At 46.5% G+C, this 20,630-nt stretch overlaps 1 protein-coding gene across 2 annotated transcripts in view; it reads right to left on the bottom strand.

Annotated features, from left to right (window-relative positions):
* Nucleotides 1–20,630, bottom strand: part of LOC144165017 (sodium-dependent proline transporter-like) — an 86,672-nt gene that overhangs the window by 13,762 nt on the left and 52,280 nt on the right. Inside the window, exons 9-12 of one of the 2 annotated variants that reach the window (XM_077695186.1) lie at nucleotides 13,535–13,647; nucleotides 4,374–4,463; nucleotides 3,403–3,634; nucleotides 711–811 (exon numbers count right to left, since the gene is read on the bottom strand). In XM_077695186.1, the coding sequence (XP_077551312.1) occupies nucleotides 711–811; nucleotides 3,403–3,634; nucleotides 4,374–4,463; nucleotides 13,535–13,647 (536 nt within the window). The remainder of the gene's footprint in view (nucleotides 1–710; nucleotides 812–3,402; nucleotides 3,635–4,373; nucleotides 4,464–13,534; nucleotides 13,648–20,630) is intronic. The other variant, XM_077695187.1, reaches the window with a different exon arrangement.

Below are 20,630 nucleotides of genomic sequence, written 5' to 3'. Positions count from 1 at the left end.
TTACTCAGTTTTACCAAATCCGGGATTTCTTACTAAGCGAAACGCTTTAAGGCGGTACCTACATTTGGCCGAATTCACAATTTCAAAAACACTGTAAAGCTTATGACGTCCTCTACTATATCAATGTTGCGCCCTTGAAATGATTACCACAAAACAAATCTTAAAATATTTCAATAACTAGTGTAGTCTGTATATGCGGCATTCTAACGCAAGTTTTGAAACCTTCAAAATCGAATTGATATTTTTAGGTTTAGTTTGCAACGAAATATGTCGACACTTTGTTTTTATATCCCACGGATCACATTTCTTATGTTCAAGGCAGTTTATAGGCCCAAGGGAACAAGTTTTGTACGTAAAACGCACTTTCCACCAAAACTGGATCTGGTGACAGCCACTGATTTTTAACAAAATGCGAGCGCATTTTGTCAATAATTATAACTGAACTTAGACAGGCTTAAATGTTGCCCCATTATTTGCATTTTAATTTTACGTTTTCAACTTGATGTATTCTATCCAAGCAATCTATGGCTCTAACTGAAGAATTCTTCCGCGTTTGAAGCACTTTTCATTAAAACTAGTTCAGGCGACGACCCACTTTTTTGATAAACGGCACATATGAGCAAGCGTATTGTGTCAATATCCACGCTTACACTTCGAAAACATCCAGACGTGTACCCTGCCCAGAGTAGGGAACCATAGTCTTCGCTTACCGCCATAAAGACGGGGCACAAGGCCACCCAGCAAACTTGGAAATAAACGTTCGGTGGCCGTCCAAGCATGAACTCTAAGTCGAAGCAAAACCTCTTCAGGCCTGAAACAGCAGGCAGAACCAGTGAGTCAAGTCTGCGGTGTGTACTGCAAAGGCAAGCATCTTGAACACAACTTGTCATCTTTGACATCAAAACTACCGAAAAAACGCAGCACTCCCCATTATTTGGAATGCTTGGAGTATGCGTGAAACGACTCGTGTAACTACTGAGCGTGCTTTCTCATTGCAACATTTTTTTTCTTTACATTATTATGCCCGAGGCACTTGGCCATTACCATTGTTGTGCATATATCTAGGCTTAACTTTGCGCACCAGTAGCGCGGCGGCTTACGACGAATCAAGCGCTGTAAAACTACTTGCAGGTCAAGGTGCGGGTACCGGTTTGTAAACCTCAAAGTGCAGCGTTAGCCTTAGCGTCAAGGACACATACCCGCTGTCACATCGCGAGGGGAAAGTCTTTTAAAGGAAACAGGTCCTGCTTCTGAAGGGTATTATTACATTTAGTGTCGGCGAATGGCCTTAGTTTGCAATGACTGCGGCTGCAATGACGCTTGCGGTTTTTATGTTTGCGGAATACGTTGTCAACGCACAGGGTAAGGTTCGAAGGATTTAATGTTCGGGAAAATTACGTATATGCTGCGAATCAGCCCGTGGCATTGCGCCGGGCTGCTTGCGTCGAGTGTACGCAAATGGCTGGTTAAAAGGCACCCGAACGGAGTACGACGACGCCTCAGCCATCGTCCATGGTTACGCTATAAAATCTGATGTGCACCTTTCAATTTACATGGCAGGGCGATATGAAGATACAACAGCTGATGCAGTGTTTGAACAGTCTGAAAACGAAACTAACAAACGCTGCTTCGGCGCCTTACAAGTTCGATGTCTAGCGCTGTGCTCTAGCCACTAGCCGCCTTTCCGATTCCCGCACTACCGATCGAGGCTCGAGAATGCGGCACCATGTTCCTGCAGGTAGAGTGAAAACAGAGTGGTTCAAACGAGCTGCCAAAAATGAAGCGAAAACAGGACAACAACCGGGCAGTTCCCTGAAGTCTTGCGATCGTCTCCCCGCCACGCAGGTGTTAGTGGCAACTAGAGCGTCTGCGTGGATAATTTAAAAACAAACAAACAGAAAATCAATATAATAAACTATATAAAATATAAACAAGCAATTAATTAGTTACATAAATAAATTGTCTTTATTATTCCTGCTGCGAATGTGAAGGAAAATTCTTGCGACGCAAGCGCCGCCGTGTGGCGGCTGGAGAGCTCTCGCGTCGTCTGCTACACGAACATTGCGACGCCGAGCCGTTGCACGGAAGATAATGCACCCCGTGGGTTGAAGACAGCGCATAAATGTTAAAAACCTGGCGTGAAGCAACTAGTCCCCTGGGATAAAATATGCGCCGGTAGCGCAGCAGTTGGCTAAATACGTTTCTTCTAATCTACCCCCGATTTTTCACGACTGGTGAAAAGCGCAGCCGAGCTAAGACTGCCATCTCGCTGCGTGAACACGCACTTATCAGCAAATCTAACGTCGCATAAAACAAAGGCATGTATAGGCATAGAGTTTCATGCAGTAATATTTGTATGAAACTGTGTATAGCTAGGCGTAGATATGTATATGACGTATTCGGTAATGACATTGTGGTGCTGTTTTTATAATATCGCAAACTACAAATTTCCGCGTGATTGCCTGTTCCAAGGAAGCACGAAAATTGATTTAACTGTCCGAGCACATCGTGCCGAACAGAAAATGAATAATTACGGTCGATGTTGTAACCCTTTACCGTATGTCTAACGTTTCGCGGACATCAAAAGAGAAAAAGAAAGAGGAAAAACAGTACGGCACTGTTGGGAACTGAACCTCGGCGTTCTGTGTGTGAAGCGGGTATTCTACCACTGCGCCACATCTTGGAGTCGTGCGATTGCAGCGCCCATAACGAAGTTTAACCATTTTTTGGCTTCACTTTTGATGTATTGAAAGTATAGGCGTTTGAAACACTCCGTGTTCTAGTCAACTCTACCGCAGTTAAAATTGTAGGGTATGGCCGGGAGCTAGACGAAAACAGATTTTCCGGGAAATTTGCCGGAAAGAAAGCAGATACGCGGCCTTTTTGTTCTGTTACAAAGGTGAGTGTCTCTTTTTTCTGTGTGGACTTGACCTCAAGAAAGATTATTAGTGTGCAAATTGATGGTCACTACAATGCTTGGGTAACACATTCACGCTAACGTCATTACTCTGGAATACCTCTGAAAGCACGCAAGGTCGAGGAAATTTTCGTTGAAAGCGTACTGAGTGCTTTCTACTGCTTTAGCCTACGGCCAGACAGTGCTGGCCAGAGCTGCATCTCGTTTGTGCAAAACAAGCAATATGACAATGCTGAACAGGGGGTTAAGAAGCGCCTACATGTTTTTACTCAAAATGCTGCTTTGCCTCGATATCAATAATGCTTTTTAATTGCAAAGTTCACATGAATATTGCAGCTATCGAGAAACGTAGATGCAGCAGTGGCGATTTCTCTTGACGTCACAGAATCCTGCTTGTGCGATCGGCGGCCGCAGACCGAAGGCCCCGCCAAGAAGCGTGCGTGCGCGAGGACCTCTTCACGAGCCTAGTGGAGTGGCGCACTCACTGTAGACCCACATGACGAGGCAGATCTCGACGAGGGGCACGAAGTGCGCCATGATCTGCTTGACGGCGTGGTCCTCGAGCAGCCGCATGATATAGGCGCCGGCCTGCGTCACGGTGGGGAAGCCCGAGACGAACATGCCCGCGCACACGAAGAACACTGTCCGGTTGATGTTGGAGCGCAGGTCAGGGAACAGGTCCTCCGCGCACGCCACCACCGTGCACACGTGAAATATCTGCGCCGCAGACACGGCCAAAACAGCTTTTACCAAGGAAAGAAAAATGCACAGGGTTTTTTTGGCATGCAATGCCTACAGCGGTACCCCGACCCTTCCTCGTAAGTTTGGTGGTTCCGTTTGTATAGGCATGTCCACCGCAAATGTTAAAGTGTAAATCATAAGCATTGCATTGCGACCTATTTTTTCAATGCATGACACAATTTATACGAAGGCTTTACAAGGAGTGCTGGAGTGCTGAGTGCATTACCTCTTTTTTGTTGCATTTTTTTCACTTTGATAAGGAACCGGTGCTTGGACGTTGTTACGATGACCACCACAGAACATTTATAGATAAAGCTGTCAGACAGCCCTTCGCTGGTTTCGTAGACTGACAGGCGCGAACACTTGCTGTCGAATATCTATGGTTGATTGATTTATTGTAGGGTTTAATGCGCCAACGGAATCAAGGCGATGAGGCACGCCGTAGTGGAGGGCTCCGGATTAATTTTGACCACTTAGGGCCCTCTAACGTAGGCCGAACTCTCGAACAGACAAGCGTTTTTGCTTTTCACCTCCGTCAGAAAAGCGGCCGCCTTGGCCGGGAATCGAACCCGCGACGAATATCACTGGGCTGACATGGGACACACAATCCTAGACAACCAAACCACTCGCTGGAGTCTGTGACTGAAAAAGTTCAGCTTAATGTCTTACACACTTTTTGTCCGCCCCACGTTGTCGAAGAGCTTCATAATTTTACCTGTTCAGACGTTTGGCTCCGCGAACCTCCGTAGCTCTTTCGAGTGGATTTGATCTTTCTCGTACGCGTTGCGCAGCTGCTCGTTTCTGTCTGCGTGTAATGGGACAGTTTACAATAGCACTCACTTTCACTCCTTGTCTGCTCACTCGTTTGGCTGCGTGTTCCTCTAACTTCAGTTTGCGGTTCAATGGCGTGCGCTGTCACCTCTCGTTACTCCTGAGTTTACGTTCGTGCTATCGAACCCTCGGGCGACGGAACACTTCCCAGGAATCGATAGTTATGCCGACTGTTTCGCTTAAATGGCCAATTAGGATTTTCGCTTTGGAATCTGGCGTTGCACACCGGTGGATAAAAGAAGCGAGACACGTGAAAGGAAAGCCGGCGTCAGCATGGTAACCTTCATCGACGGGCATCAGCACTGGTATCATGGTTAACTAACTGCCAAGTAGTCACACGTACTCAGCCATGAATTTTGCTATGTCATAATGTTCGGGTAGCAGAAAGTCTGGGCACGGAGGGGTCGCGGCATTTCTGTATTCATGACTTCTCGCTGTTTTGTTACGTACTTGTACTGTCCACGAACGACGCAGTTGCTGGGTAGCCCGCTTTTTGGCTTGTTAGCTTGTCTTAGTACTTAATTCCTTTATGACTACCTCGTTGCGAGCTTTTGGGTTGGATTCCATTCTTTTGATAACTTGTTTAGCTGAAATCGTTCTCCATATATTATATGTGATGCTGGAACGCGTTTCAACACATGGGGTTTAGACGCTGACAGTTAACTGGTCTCTCTACTCATTGTCATGATTAGCGGTTACTGCAGGATAGCGTGTTTCCATATTGCCGCGAAGAAAGCTTTCACAAAGGGCGGCTCCCTTGGTACAGAAAGCACGCTCTCGTGAAACCGTAACACGAAGCCACGTGAAATGCGCCCTCGTGCGGCGTTTACAAGTTGGAGGGAGACGCTCTTGGGCAGATGTTCGAAGTGGTCGAAGTTTTGCCTCAATAAACTCATTCTTCACCCACCGTACAACCTCTTGTCGCTGGAATACCTATGACTCAAATACGTCGAGATGGTACAGATAAAGCGGAAAAAACATTAGCGCCCAAAACGCACCGGAGAAGTATGCAACTCCCGGAGGTGTCACATAAAACTACAACCCCACCAACCTTCAAGTGGCAACTGCAACCGTCCGTGCAGAACGGTCCGAATGAAAAACTTGGTTTGGTTACCTCTATTATTGTGCCGAAGTGAACAACAAAAAATAAGATAAAAAGCTGAAATCTTTTTACAGTTTGTGAAGGGAGGTGGCGGATAGAGCGGGTAAATGTCTAGAAGACATTCGTAATGCCTGCTATTTCAGTCTCGCCTTCAGAAGGGAATGAGCCTTCACGCATGACCAGCCGTAGTTTCTCGCCGTGCTTTTCGAATACATGTCCCAAGGCTGTGGACCCGCCACGTTGGCTCCATGGCTAAGGCGTTGTGCTGCTGGTGTCAAGGACGCGGGGTCGACCCCGGCCGTACTGGCTGCTTTTAAGGAGGAGGCGAAAAGGAAGAACGTCCGTGTATCCAAGATATTGGCGCACGTAAACGATACCCAGGAGGTGCAAATTAATACGTAGTCCTTCACCTCGGCGCAGCTGATATCCCTGGTGTGACTTTATCGCCTTAAACCCTACAGTCATTCAATCAATCAATTATTGATTGATTGATTGATTGGTTGATTGATTGATTGGTTGATTGATTGAATGATTGATTGATTGGTCGGTTGATTGATTGGTCGATTGATTGATTGATTGATTGATTGATTGATTGATTGATTGATTGCTGTTGTTACCGGGATGATGTTGGTCTCTTAGCGGTGTCGTGGCCACCCTACATCTTGAAGCGTTTTCGTGCAAATGGAGTGTATGCGGCTCGTGCAAATGCGGCTCTTGATGCTTGGTGGGGACATCGAATCAAGCCCAGGTCACATGAGCAAGGCTCAAGAAGAAAAGCTAAAATCTGTGTTTTCTTCTGTGCAGAGACTGGAGCCCAGTAACACCAGCCTTCTTGAAGGAATTAACAAAATCCTACAGATTAACATAACACTGCAAAATAACTTGCAGTACCTAACAAAGCGTGCAGAAGAATTGGAGTCTAAAATGAAATCGGCGACGCTTTCGGACGCTGCCGTGACTAGAAGCGAAATCTTTTCTAAAGTTCAAGAGAGAGTTGAGGATTTAGAAAACCGCTCCCGCAGGTCGAATGTCCTTTTCTATGGCGTTGACGATCCTAACAAATCTGAGGCATGGGTCGAATCTGAGCGCCTCAGTAAGGAATTTTGCACTAACAAGCTAGAACTAACTGTATCGACTGCAGTGACAGCACACCGTATAGGCTACTTTTCCCCTGACAAGCCCCGGCCATTTATAGCTAAACTCTACAACGAGAAAGAAGTAGAAACAGTGATGCTCCGCGAATTCAAAAAAAAAAAAAAAAACACTACATTCAGTACTTCTCGCTCTTTTTCGTAGGCTCGTCGCGATAAACGCCGAAAACTGCTGCAATTTTCCAAGACTGTAAAGAAGAACGGTGATCGTGTCCGTCTATCCTTCGTTAAGCTACTTATTAACACTGACACATACACTTGGGACTCAAATGTCGATTGCGCAGTGCAGGTTTCACAGAAGACCCCTAGCACTCAACAAGGTACAAGCCCTTCGGCAAGCCCAAACCAATGACGTTTTCGTTTACAGCCAGCTACTAACCTGCCCTCGCCTTCCAGTGCGCAGAACAGTTCCACCATGATCTCAAGTTTTTTGTTTACTAATATTAGGAGTGTCATGTAAAAAAAGCTGGCGCTTTCATCCCCGATAGATTCATGTTCATTACAATCGCCCTAACGGAAACGTGGCTCCGTGACGTTATTCCTGATGATATGATTCTTGTGTGTAACTATGAGTTTAACTTTTTTCGCTGTGATCGTGTACATCGTCGAGGCGGCGTTGTGCTTCTTGCGGCACAAAAAAGAACTAATCGCTGTATTAAGTCCAATCAATTCATGTCTTGAGTCTGTATGGGTGTCATTGAAGAGTCGAATAACTAGTGTCATTATTGGTGTTGTTTGAAGGCCCCTTCTGCACCCCCCCCCCCCCACCGACTTGCATACGTTGTTTGCTAACGAATTTCGTGAAGTTTTGAGTGAAACTTGTACGCGTTTTCCTAACTCAGAGCTCATATTGTTTGGTGACTTCAATTTTCCGGTGATTAATAGGCTTACGCTATCTGTAATCGCGAGCTATTCTGAAGCTTATGCGTCCCTTGAGTGTTGCCTTGCTTTCTCGCTGGTTCAGCTAATCACCGAGTCCACTAGACAATCCGCCACCTCAGCCAACACTCTTGATCTAATCCTGACAAATAATCCAGATCTTTGTTCTGACATCATCAAACTCGATGGGCTCTCAGATCATTGCATCATCACTGGAAATCTAACGTATTCCCCTCATAAGAAAAAAATAACAAAAAACGATAAAATGTTACAACACAGCGAACTTCGATCGTATCAACCAAGAGTTATCCATTTTTCAGAAGGATTTTTGCGGGAATATTTGGCCCGTTCCATCGAAACAAACTGTAATCTTTTCAAAACTACGTTTTCTCGACTCATCGTCAAATATATACCCATGATAACTATATCATGCACTAACACTGCTCCTTGGTTTAACGATCCACTTCGTCGCCTTAAAGGGGTCCTGAAATACCTTCCGCCGATGCATGGATGTACATGTACCCAAATAAAGCAATGTATTTGCAATCTCCTCCCGCAAGAATTATGTTAAAGCGATGAGTATTAGCTGAGAAATCGTAAATCAAAAACCGCGCATTATCGTCGCTCCGCGTTTCCTCCTCCTTTCTTCATCAACAAAACTATTGCTAACGCAGCCCTCACACCCCACATCATGAGAAAATGGATTCACCCGGCAAAATCTCCACCTCCTTACTGCCCCTACTGTGAAGCGTTAGTGTTCGCCACCCTCAACCACTTAATCTGGCACTGCGCCGCATTTTCTTTGTACCGCCCAATACTCGTCAACGCTTTGCCACGTGATTCCTCTGAAGACGAGCCCCCCTTCGAAGACGCTAATTTTCTCTCAGCCCTCGGGTTGTTCGGCCTAGAGAGTGGTCTCTCGAGATTAGTGTAAACCGGGGCCTACCCCGGTCGTAAAAGTTGACTTGACTGCACTCACATGATCCCAGTAACCATAGCCTGGCTCTGCTGACGGCAGTGATCTCTTCTAAATCGTTCAAGGACCCACCATTTGTGCTACTCGGCTACTCCTCCCTGCCTCTTATCCCTCCTCCCTTATTATGGCCGCATGGCCTTCCCTTCGAAATAAAGGATTACAACAACAACAACTCCTCCTTTCGACTTACTCTCCGCTGTTGACGGCGCGCGAGCCTTGCCTCCCATGATGCTGCGCTCCGCAGAGGTGACGTACTTCCGCTATTGTCGTCTGCTACGGGCAAGCTTTGTTGACACCATGAATCCCGCACGCACTCCGCTCAAGGCTGGAAAAGCGAACGAAAAATCTGGCCGCATGTATGCGGCGGCCTGGCCTTGCCCTTTCGCGGTGTACGTTGCTGGCGGCACATGACTTTTTATCGGCGGCGAACTCGCAGCCGCACGGGGAGGGTCGTGCGCTCGTTCCCTTGATGCACCGCGCACTGTTTATCCAAAAAGCGCCGTATCAGATGTGGCCCCGCTGGTGCCGGGTCTTATTTTGCGGCGGTGGTAATTCCTGCCGGCACAATGTGAAAAAGACATTTTGAACCGATACAGAACCCGTGCACAAAACGCTTCAATCATGTGACTAGTTCAGGTTGGGGCGACGCGTGGTGGAGACCGGCAACGTTGGCAAAACATGCTCCGTCGCGGCGTTGCTCCGTGGTCGTGGCTCTGAGCTTTCTAGCGCTGGAGCGAGCGCCATTTCTTTGACAATCTCAAACATCGGTTGCCCTGGCAACAAGGCACAAACCGCTCCAGAAGTCAGTTACGGTTGCGTGATCCCGGTTCAGCTTGGGGCCCCACTTCGCGACATGTGGGAACTGCAGGCGTACCACTCACTCCCATTGGGAAGTGCGAGATGCGTTTGGCATTACAGGAGGCGATGGTGTGTGTGTTGTGGACGCCTTTGTTTCGCGATGAAATGCGGCGTTTTGCTTCTGCGGGTGGATAGTGCTTCCCATGGTCTGGATTATCTTTCTCGCGCGACGTACGACTCAACCTCGCATGGGGTATGTGCAGTGTGCGTGGCTAAAAGCCATCGGCTTGTGCGCCAGAGTTAAGTGACTTGCTGTTCGTCCCCGCAAACCGCGCGCGAGGTGAGTACCGAATTTACGACGGGCAGGAGGCAACCCATCCTCTGTCAATTGTGGTTCAGACTTTCAACGCATGTTGTGGCGTTGTGTTCGTTAGAAACGCATCGCTGGATTGTTTTGAAGTTGAATAAAATGTATGCGTCAAACCCGGGCATTCGGGTCAGGGCGTTCTCTGCGATTGCACGAAAGAAGTGCCACGGGGCTTCAACGCTTTCTTTATGGAACGTACTCGGGTAACAGAATATCCATGTCGTGTTATGGCCGTGTTGCATTCAATACAAACGGTTAAGCGTTTGTTTTACACTTGTTTCGTTTGTCGTAAAATGCCCAAGCACTCCGCTGGCAGATCAGCCGGCGAGCCGACGCTGAGCAGACGACTCATCTCTTTGCCGGAAGTGCGTGAAAAAGCCGCCCAATAGCAGGATGTCTAGCTCATGACGAACATCTGGGAATCGATGATGTAGACATGTGAAGATTGCGGCGCCCAAAAACACGAAGGGAAGGGTGAGAAAAAAACGACAAACTTTGCAACAAAAGTGTGAGCTTTCCTTTGCGCATAAAAGAGTAATACTTGGCACAGAGGACGTTGGCGACCCAATCTAACGGTTGCGCTAGTTCATTTAGTGTGCTCAAAATGCCTTTCAGGGCCCCTTTAATAACAAAAAGAAACTTCTTTGCACAAAAGCAGGCAAGAATAAAGGATCCACTTCATGGCACCGGTACAAAATGTGTGACCAGCAATATCAAGCGCTTCTTAAAACCACACGTCGTCATAGTTTCACTCATGATTTACCCTCGATGTTAACAGTCCAGAAATATTTTGGCGCTTAATTAACCCCCGATTGCATCCCGTTATGACGCTTTCTACAGTCAATGGTGATGTGATTCCAGAGTTTGGTTGAGCGCAGGGCTTGAACGATAGCTTTTGTATCGTATTTACCCGTTAAAACACTATCAGTTGTCCTAACGTAAGCCACGTTGCTGACACTAACATGCCAGTGATTACGATTAGCGAAGTCGGTATTCTATCTTTACTAAACCAACTAAAAAAATCCTGCACCGGACCTCCTCGGTTTCAACAAGAACATACTAACGAATGCTTCTGATGGCATCCATCGCATCTTGTTCGCTCTTTTTTTATGGTCCCTTTCATCTGGTGCAATTCCTGAACATTAGAGAATACCTAAAGTAACAACCATTTTTAAATCCGCCAATTCCTTATCACCACTTAACTACAGACCTATATCAATAATCAGCACTATTTGTAAACTTCTCGAACATATCCACTCACAGGTGATTAGCTACTTAGAAGAACATAATATTGCCTTTATATACCAACACGGGTTTAGGAAAGGGTACTCGTGTGACACTCAGCTTGCTGGTTTCATTAACGAAATTCACTCTTCCGTTGATGCTGGGCTTCAAATCGACTCAATATTTATAAATTTGTGCAAAGCTTTCGACCGGGTACCTTACGACAGATTGCCAATCAAATTTACACAACTTAATATCCACCCTCTTGTAATTGCATACGTTAAATATTTCCTGTCATCAAGGGTTCAATTCACATCTGCTAATAACGTTAATTCTTCTTTTTGTCAAGTACACTATGATGTTACACAAGGCAGTGTCCTGGGCCCTTTACGTTTAATAATTTTTTATCAATGGTTTACCAAATTGCGTTTCTTCGAGGATCAGGCTGTTTGCCGATGACTGGGTTATTTACCGTTCAATAGGCTGCTCTACTGACCAACCAACTGACCAACTGGACTCAATATCTACTTGGTGTTCCACTTGGTTGATGTCGCTGAATAATTCCAGAACTAAACTTATGTCATTTAGAAACCACGAATCTCGCATTCAAACTCAGTATTCCTAAATGACACAACATTTGAGCTAGCAGACACTTACAAGTACCTGGGACTTAACCTGCACTGTGACCTAACATGGAATCACCATTTCAACATCATTCTCGCATCCGCCAACCGCTCATTGGTTTTTTAAAGCACAGAATAAAACATGCTCCATCTAATCTCAGCAAACTTGCATACACTACTGTCCCCAGACATAAAATTGAGTACGCACCTGCCATTTGGGACGCTGGCAAAGCATCCTTAGTTGACAAAATTGAATCCCTTCGAAATCGTACCGTTCGTTTCATCTTTTCAGATTATTCACGTCATACTAGCGTCATGGCTCTAAAAATTCGCGCATCTTTACCTTTCCTATCACATCGGCGTAAACTATCACGTTTATCATTGTTTCCTTACTGTACCATCACTCTTCACTTCGTCCTGATTTCTTTTCTTCGACACCGACCATATTTACCCGACGGGACAACGCCTTAAAAGTGACCCGTGTGAAATTACACACTTCTAAATAATCAAAATCCTGCATACCTCGCACAATTGTGGACTGGAATCCCCTACCATGTGTCATTGCAAATGTAACAGGTCCGACCAAATTCCAAGAGCTTTTACACACTTACTTCGTATAGTAACTTTACTAAAAGGTGCCTTTATAGGTTTGCTTCAGAGTCCTTTGCAGATTTTTTGCTGGTTTTTCTTCTTTCTTGCCTTCTTTTTATTTTTTGCCTTGCACCCGCTTGTATTTACTTGTTTGCCTATTAACGTGCTGTTAGTACCCTTTTTTATTCGTTTTCAATGTATCCCGCCCCCCTATGTGATGCCCTCCTAGTGAGGGCATCACATAGGGGGGCGGGATACAATGCCCCTAAAGGGCCTTGTAAAATGCCCCTAAAGGGCCTTTAGGGGCATTTTTAAAAAGATTGTTATTTATTTATTTATTATTAATATTATTTTAATTATTTAACAATTATTTGATTAGTCATTATAATACAAATAAAAATAAAGATATAAACAAAACTAAATAAATAAATCTCTGAATCAATAAATCACTTAATCGATAGAATTAATCAATTTATCAATCAATCACTCAGACACTCAATCAACCAATTTAACAATATCTCGAAATCATTAGAAGAAATGGTTATTCAAAAATCCTCCTGCGGTAACATTGTATAGTGGGGAAAAAGAAATGGAATATTGTAGGAACTTCCTAGTGGAAGATGTAAGGTAAGAAATGAGCATTCATTCAGGGATTTTACTCCTCGTATACGCGAATACGTACGTCGCCCCTAGAAGCCCGAGGCATAAAACCTTTTATTGGGTTACCTGTTAATAAACAAATGGCCTCCCAGTAAGCAAGCGTCCTGTGGCCTCTTATGCTGATGGGACTTTTAGCAACCGCCCCCCGTATTGTTAATGTGGGGCGGCATCTATTTAAGTTTACGAATGGATGGACGGACAGAAAAATGGGTGGGGGGACAATTTTTTTGGAGGGTGGGTGAAAAAGCGCGGGCGGAGCGGAATCATGTTTGGGCACTAAGATAACTGGAGAAGGTTGCTTTCCCGCAAGTGCGTACCTGCCGACTCGTCTCCGGAATCACCCGGGACACGTCTTTGGGTTAGCCCCATTGGCTTTGACGAAAAGCCTTACTCGAGGCGGGGCAGCTCCAAAATTGTCCTTGCGCTGCTGAGCACGAGGTCGCGGGTTCGATTCCCGGCCGCGGCGGCCGCTTTTCTGATGGAGGCGAAAAGCAAAAACGCCCGTGTGTACGAGATTTCGGCGCACGTTAAAGATCCCCAGGTGGTCAAAATTAATCCGGAGCCCTCCACTACGGCGCGCCTCATCGCCTGCGTTGCGTCGGCGCGTTAAACCCCACAATCAATCAATCCAAAATTGTCCGCCTTACTTTCAGACTAACTCAGACTATGCTTACCGTCTCGTCTACCGACAGAAGGAATACAGAGCCGTAGAAAATTCCGGACCAAAACCTCGGCCAGTCCATTTTCTTCACCACCTCGGCGAAGATCACGTACGGGAACACGAACGCTGCACGGGAGAAGGCGCACAGCCGGCCATTACCCAACTGCAGAGCCACGGCGAACAAGAAAACTTCCTCGGCCTTCGGAGGAAGTAAATGCGCCATTTACAAAACAATTGGCCGTGTATATGTTCCTTTCGTTGCAAATGTCGTCAAAAGACGATAGTCTTTATCGACTTTTGCAAAGGAAATGCCTCCCTTCGCTTTGCCGCTCACCTCTCATGTTGTTCCTCTTGCGTCGCGCTCCTCCCAAGGTAAAGACGCCAAATGTTTGCTTAAATCATTTTAAATTTCCCGCGTTCCACTGCTCCAAACCGGGTGTCTCGATGTCAACGCTGCCGTACGGCGAAGAGGCGCGTGAATCGAGGCGCCCTACTTCAACGTTTACAGAACCGCGTTTCCCTACTCCACGTGCGTTGCAAGCAGAACGTGGAAGCTATCTAGTGGAACCTTTCGTAACTGTTGCCGGTTGATTTCTTAAAATAGCGCCAGAAGCTATAGTGGTGCGGGCGACAGCAGGCGACGGCGGGATGAATTTTTTTCTGCAGTTGATGAAGTATTTAATTTCGCAAAAAGTCAAGCATGTATGATTTTTAGATGCAGAGCATCTGATTCACTCGCCTTGTCCCTCCGGCGTCGTCGTCGTTGTTGTCGTCGGCGTTGTCCACCCCTCTGCCATTCTCCTCGCCGCGCGAGCTGCGCTCTCCGCCGCTCACCCCCTCTCCTCTCCGATAACGAACACTCGCGAGGGGCATCGGATTGGATTTGATTTGATTTGATTGGATTGGATTGGCTTGGATTCGGTTGGATTGGATTTGGATTGGATTGGATTAAAGTGGATTGTGTTGGATTGCGTTGCGTCATAGCCGCGGCACGTTGCGTCATAGCCGCGGCAGACGCGCTGGGGCCGGCGCATGTGCAGTACTCTCTCTTCCGCGGTTTCCTCTCCTTCGGGCGCCCTGCGCATATAACCGGTGTGCCGTTCTCCGGCGAAGCAACATCCACGCTTGGCTCAAACACCTAGAGTCCACGCCGCTTTACAAGTACGCCAACGTCGTCATCGACTGGGACCAGCTTACGCAGTCCCCTCAACGTTATGAGCGCTATAAAATGCGTTCCCTTCGCCGCTCCGCCTATGCGTCGCATCTACACAGGGGTTCCTGCGAGGGGAGGTGGGAGTTTTTTATAAAGGAACACTGCAAATATCACTTCTGTACTAATTTGTTGTCTTATATTTGCGTAGTGTCTTGTTCTTCTTCAACAATGTTGACAAGTATGAACATTACACCGGACTTAGACGGGTAGATTTAGCTGTGACTATATAAGACTATTGCGCAAGCATTGTTTTACTTTGGCCGGGTGGCTGAATCGAGTCACAGACAGACAGACGGACAGACAGACAGACATACAGACAGACAAAATTTCTGGGTTTAAGGAGCCCAAGAAAGACTATCGTCTTTAAAATAAATGTAAGCGCCACGGAGATCGTGTTTCCTCTTTGGAAATTAACGAGAGCGGCTTCCAGAAAAATATCATAGCAATGTAAGGCCAGAAATCTGGGCTGAGGAAGGCTAGTGGGAATAATGTCGAAGGTCGGTAAGGTCAGCTTCGTTGAAGATCCTCCGGAGCCTAAACTTGAGCACGTTTTGTCGTTTCAAAGTCCGGGATGTTGGTTTTAAGAAGTCACAGCGCAGGGTCGCACTTTATACTTGATTTGCTGCATTATAATACCACTAAAAAGTTAGGAAAAGTGTTGGCAGTGTATAGCGTCAAACACTATTAGGTAGTGTTTTACCGCTATGTATTAAAAGAACGAGCCACGTGTTTGCATACGCACCTTGTGACATAGCGGTTATATTCGTAATTCCACGACATATACTTTGAACATCAGCACCTAAAGCTCGTCTTAAATAAAGTTTATTCCATTCATCCGTCCATTCGTTCGTTACCAGCGGGCGAACGCGCCCAGTTATCTTACCGCGTGTTGCCAGCATATCTCCAATTTGCCCATTATGTTGTACACTGGCCGGCAGGCTAGCTTCATAGGGCAAAGATACCACATTATCGCCACTAACCTAAACTGTTGGTATGTCATCAGCAAGGTTCTCGATCTAATGTGGTGGCTCTAGAAAGGTAAGCTTTGCGAGATAAATGCGTGCGAAAGCAAACGCCGGGGCATTGGAATCGTCGACGTCTAAGCACAATACTTCGTTGACTGCTTCTTCGACGCTTGTGTTTCATTTCTGTTTAATGTGGGGCTGAAGTTCACGGAAAAAAACTTCACTCCTTCGACAATCCTGCATCGTCTGGGGTACGTGAGGTCATAAAATATTTCCGGGGACTGAAGTATGCCCACAAGCCGTAGAGGCGAAAGTGTAGCGATTATCAAATGCCTCTTAACGCTGCTTCTCGTTTATGTCAATTTCGTCGCTTTCCTTTATTCGTCTTTTAATGCAGACTTGCCACAATCCACACGGCAGCTGTACCACAGTGAGTGGCCTCATTGCGTGCGCCTGTACTCATCACGCGCCGTCACGCTCACTTGGGGCGCGGCATTCACCAATTCCCTTTTGTTCATTGATCATTCACCAGTTCACTTTACCAGTTCACTTTTGTTCTTTTTACCAGCCGGGTGTCGTGTTAGCGCAGCGGTAGCACAGTTGACTTTTTTTTCGAAGCCTTCGGTTTTAATGCCTACATGCATGCGTACGTACATACATTTTATTCCCTTTTCGCAGCATTCCGATACAAGAACCAGCCCGTGCTAGCAAGCTTCGCTCTTATGCGGAACAGCGCAGAGGGTTCCAAAAGAAATCGCAAAGGCAGAACACATTCCGCTTGCGGTTCGCGATATAAGAATATTTAGTGAGACATTGTTTCACTGGAAAGAAGAAATGGGCGCTAAACGTACGCGTACGAAGGAGACACGAAAGACCTATACGGGGTTGCGACAATGCATATTAATTGGGCGCACACATTCCTACCAGTTGTTCCATAATTAACTCTGCCCTAGGTAAACAATCCTGGGATTTTAAATATTTTCTCGAAGCTGGAGAAGAAACTAGTATGGAAGAACTCCAAAACCCCCGAAAACAGCGAAAATCGGTAAACAACACAAGGTCACCGCAGACATTGCCATCACCTAAGCTTCAGGTACCATATTGAAGAATGCAAAACGAATTTAACTGAGGAATTAGTTTCTAATATTTGTACTCGAAGGGGAAAAGTGACAATATGATGTAGACACAACTATATCTCTAAAACATATTAACTGACAAACGAATTGGCGTCATAATGTCAGAACTCACCGAATATTTTCTGTGTTTGTTTATTTGAGGAGCCTTCTGTTTAGCAGTTCGGAAAATCTATGTATGTAAGAATGTCCTGGCATCTTTCATGAAGGTATCATTCGGCAATTTATTGAAGTAGAATGGCACGTAAAATGCCCTACTTCAGTAGTCATAGTTGTAGAGACTTTTAAAATTTCATAGGTTTGTGGCGGTCTCTGTTATAGGTTTGTGTCTGCAGGTTTGTGACTTACTTTTTCTGCTTTGAGACTCCTTGAGGAAAGATTTTTCTCAGTACAATGGGGAGAAACGGTGGATGCACCTCAACTACTCAATCTGTTGTCATCGGCTTCGTTGTAATTGCTACATTCCTGGTTATCCTGCACAATATCTTTATCAGTATTCCAGTATTCAGGCCTGCCGTGACGTAAACAATAACCTGTCTAGGTTTCCGTCGCGGAAGGCCTGCATCTCAAAAGAAAAATTGAGTTTCGTTTGAGCGATGAGCAGAGGGCAGAAAACCAGAGTAATTACAAAGAAAGAAGAGCCAAAGAAAACCTAGCTGCTATTTTATACATACTTAAAATATCGCATAACCTCAAGAAAGTTGGGCAACGTTCAGAGGTCAAGGTAGTGTTTATGGCACCTAACAAGCTTTTGGCTATGCGCAGGTTGAGCTGTCTCACGCGTGCGCGGAAACCGATCTGCGCTATCAAGCACAGAGACGCCTTTGTTAAATGACGACGCAGAGTTGTCTACAAAATTACTCTGTCGTGTGGTAGACACTATATCGGCCAGAGCGGCAGATGCTTAAACGTTCGCTTAAAAGAGCACAAGAACAAGGACAGGAGCGTTGTCACGGGCGGTCAGCTGGCTGCCCACTGTAAACAATGTGTCTCGAGAAACCCGTGTCATTCTCTGTACGACCAACAACTGTCCTGTATTTTCACCGCTCGGGCCTGACAAGAGAAATTGTGGCAGCGGCAGAGATTGCAAGGCCTAGTGATCAATGCGTCAGCAGGCCGTCCGTAGCCTTATCGAAACTTGAGCTCAATCTCTTGTCGTAGGCGGTACGTCACTGTTTTCCTTGTTTCGCCCATCGTTTTGATGTTTCCCTTTCCTTCCTGCTCTCTTCATGCTACCCAGACGTGTTTATATGCGCTGGTGCTGCAATAAACGTTTTGTTGAAAGTTAGCGCTTGTCCTGTCCACGCCTCGTCCTATGTTTGGTTTTTTACAGCGTTTGTTTTCTGTGAGACGTGCTTCCGCTTGTGGACCACGACGCGTTTCCAGCTGCCGCTCACAGGCGCATTAAACGCACATGGCGCAGTGCTTCCAACCTGTAATTTCGTCAAGAGATTCCTAGATATATATTGCAACAAATGTGCAAGTTGTACCACCCCTCTACGCGCAAGCGCTTCGTATTCGCAACGCCAGAATCCAAAAGGGTACGGACCCCGCTATGCGGGAGTTTCAAGCGCACTCGTCTACCAGTTGTACCTCTTCCGTGGTCGTTCTCCCCGAAACGTTGTTCCCATGGCAATGCTTCGGTTGCCTAGTAGACCGCAGGGGGGTAAAATTAGTAATGAAAAAAAAAAGGGGGGGGGGGGGTGCGGGGAGGGCAAGGCAGTGAATTGGTATAAAGGCAATGTTTCGTCACGATCGACCGGCACCGTGATATCTGGGCTTGAAGACGCGAGAGAAAAAACAAACAATTTTGTAGCAGCAGCCGGTTGGTTTAATTGCTTCGTCCCAGCTCGGAATACGGCTGGCAAGTAACCACTGTGCAGAAAAATTGTTTCATGTCCACTGTGTGCATTGCGAGGGGAAGTTACCCGCAGCAGGAAGTAGATGAAGGATATTAGGCCTAACTGACAATCATGAACCGATCGGATCCTACTGTTGTGAGTTAGGTGTGTCGTCTCCATTCACTCACTTCTGACGCTAATTCGAGGGGTTCTTTTACATGTCCATGTTTTGGAAATAAGCTTTTGCCTCCAGATCGCCACTGCGTTCCGACGTTGTCAGCTAATTTCCTAGTCACATAGTGCCGATGGGCGATGACACGTGACATACCTTTATTTGTTTTCACAAAATTCTCACAACTTGAGAGAGAGGAAACGAAGGAAGTGCTCTTCACAAGAACCACCGCGAATGCTCAGTTTTTACCCAAACGTATTAAAGGAGCCATGAAGAGAAAACAAAAGTTTGTTTTATTCGAAAGATTAGGTGTTTCATAGTACCCTAAGCGCTTTCCCGGAAGCAAATGATGCTTTATTCACTGAGAAATAAGGCAATTTAAGCCAAAATTTTAAATGTCCCGCTAAATTGCACATTTCGTGACGTGAACAATGACGTAATACGAGCCGGTCCATGAAACAGATACTTAGTATGTCGACTCCATATAGCACCCACACGCGGGAATCAAACAGGAACCGGAACTCGTGCCGAAACCGAGACGGCGGCCATTTTAAAAATACTAGTAAAACCTAGTGCACCCGCAGCCCTAGTCATGGAATCGCCTGATCCGGAGAGGCAGGGGGGCCTGCGGCCTTGTCAAGCTGGCATCACGCCAGCTTTTTCTGCAGGTCTCCTGCATCATGTATCCTTGATGCCAAATAAAGTCATTATTATTATTATTATTATTATTATTATTAAAACTCTCGCCGAGAAGCTCGGGCTTGCATTTAACAACCTCACACCACTTGAACGCTCAATGCTTCTAAGTGCACGAGCGGCAGGAGTTGTGGGATACGCGGATGGACCGGAAAGCGACCATTCCTCGATAGCTACAACAGACGAACGCCCAGCCGTCGGCACCGCTGCCTCGTCAGCCCCGTCGCGACGGACGAATACAGACTGGTACGTATGTGCCGTATTTTTATTACGGTTAATAATAGTTCAATTTCAGTAGCAGTATCGCTTATGCCAGTTGGCCGATGTCGTGTATGGAAAGCCGTTCGCGCGTGCTCTCTGCTTCGACCAGAAAGATACGAGCGTCAATGCGCGGTGTGTACGGCATTTTTCCCCCAAGGTCAGAGCGCTTTGACGGCGATTTGACGAAGTCGGCGACGAGCACCAGCATGTCCCAGGAGTGAGCTAACGTAACGGCCCCTGCCGTAATCACTTCCTCGGAAATGAAGCGAGCACACTCGTACTTCCTTTAGCTCTCTTTCTCCTCCGTTTGCAAAGTTCACAAAACGTATCCACTTGCTTCGCCGTGGTTCGTCGTTGGGCAGCACATGAAAGGAGATCTCCTCACCGGCGGGGATGTCGCACTCCCTGGACGATTTGCCCGTACTACATGGGCATTTCAAAACGTAGCAACGAAATTTCATTGTAAAGTACTCGAACAAACTGAAGTTTTCAGTGGCTGTAAACTGGAAACGAGCTCCTAACAATAGCAGCAAGCCAACACCATTCCGAAACTGCGACGACTGTCACTATCTCGTCGCTGCTTGCTGTTCCTTACTCCCCTCGTTTCTATTTTTAACTTTGCTGGTTGGCGATATGACGGCCAACCTCCTGTGAAGAGATTACGATACCAAGCAAGGTCGCGGCTGTGCTTGCTGGGACGGTTCGTTGGCCCCGAAGAGCCTCGAACCCGAAAATTCGTCTGCGCGACGGTGGCGACGGCGAGATGTCGAGTTCGGCTGGCGGTAGTTTCGTACGCATTGGCGTACACGCTTGCGTGTTTATTCGGAA

Source organism: Haemaphysalis longicornis, unplaced genomic scaffold, assembly GCF_048455015.1.
Source record: "Haemaphysalis longicornis isolate Haplotype H1 unplaced genomic scaffold, Haemaphysalis longicornis Haplotype H1 scaffold_14, whole genome shotgun sequence".
NCBI classification, from domain to species: Eukaryota; Metazoa; Arthropoda; class Arachnida; order Ixodida; family Ixodidae; genus Haemaphysalis; species Haemaphysalis longicornis.
The sequence above is the reverse complement of the archived record's forward strand: the minus strand, read 5'-3'. Positions and strand labels throughout refer to the sequence as shown.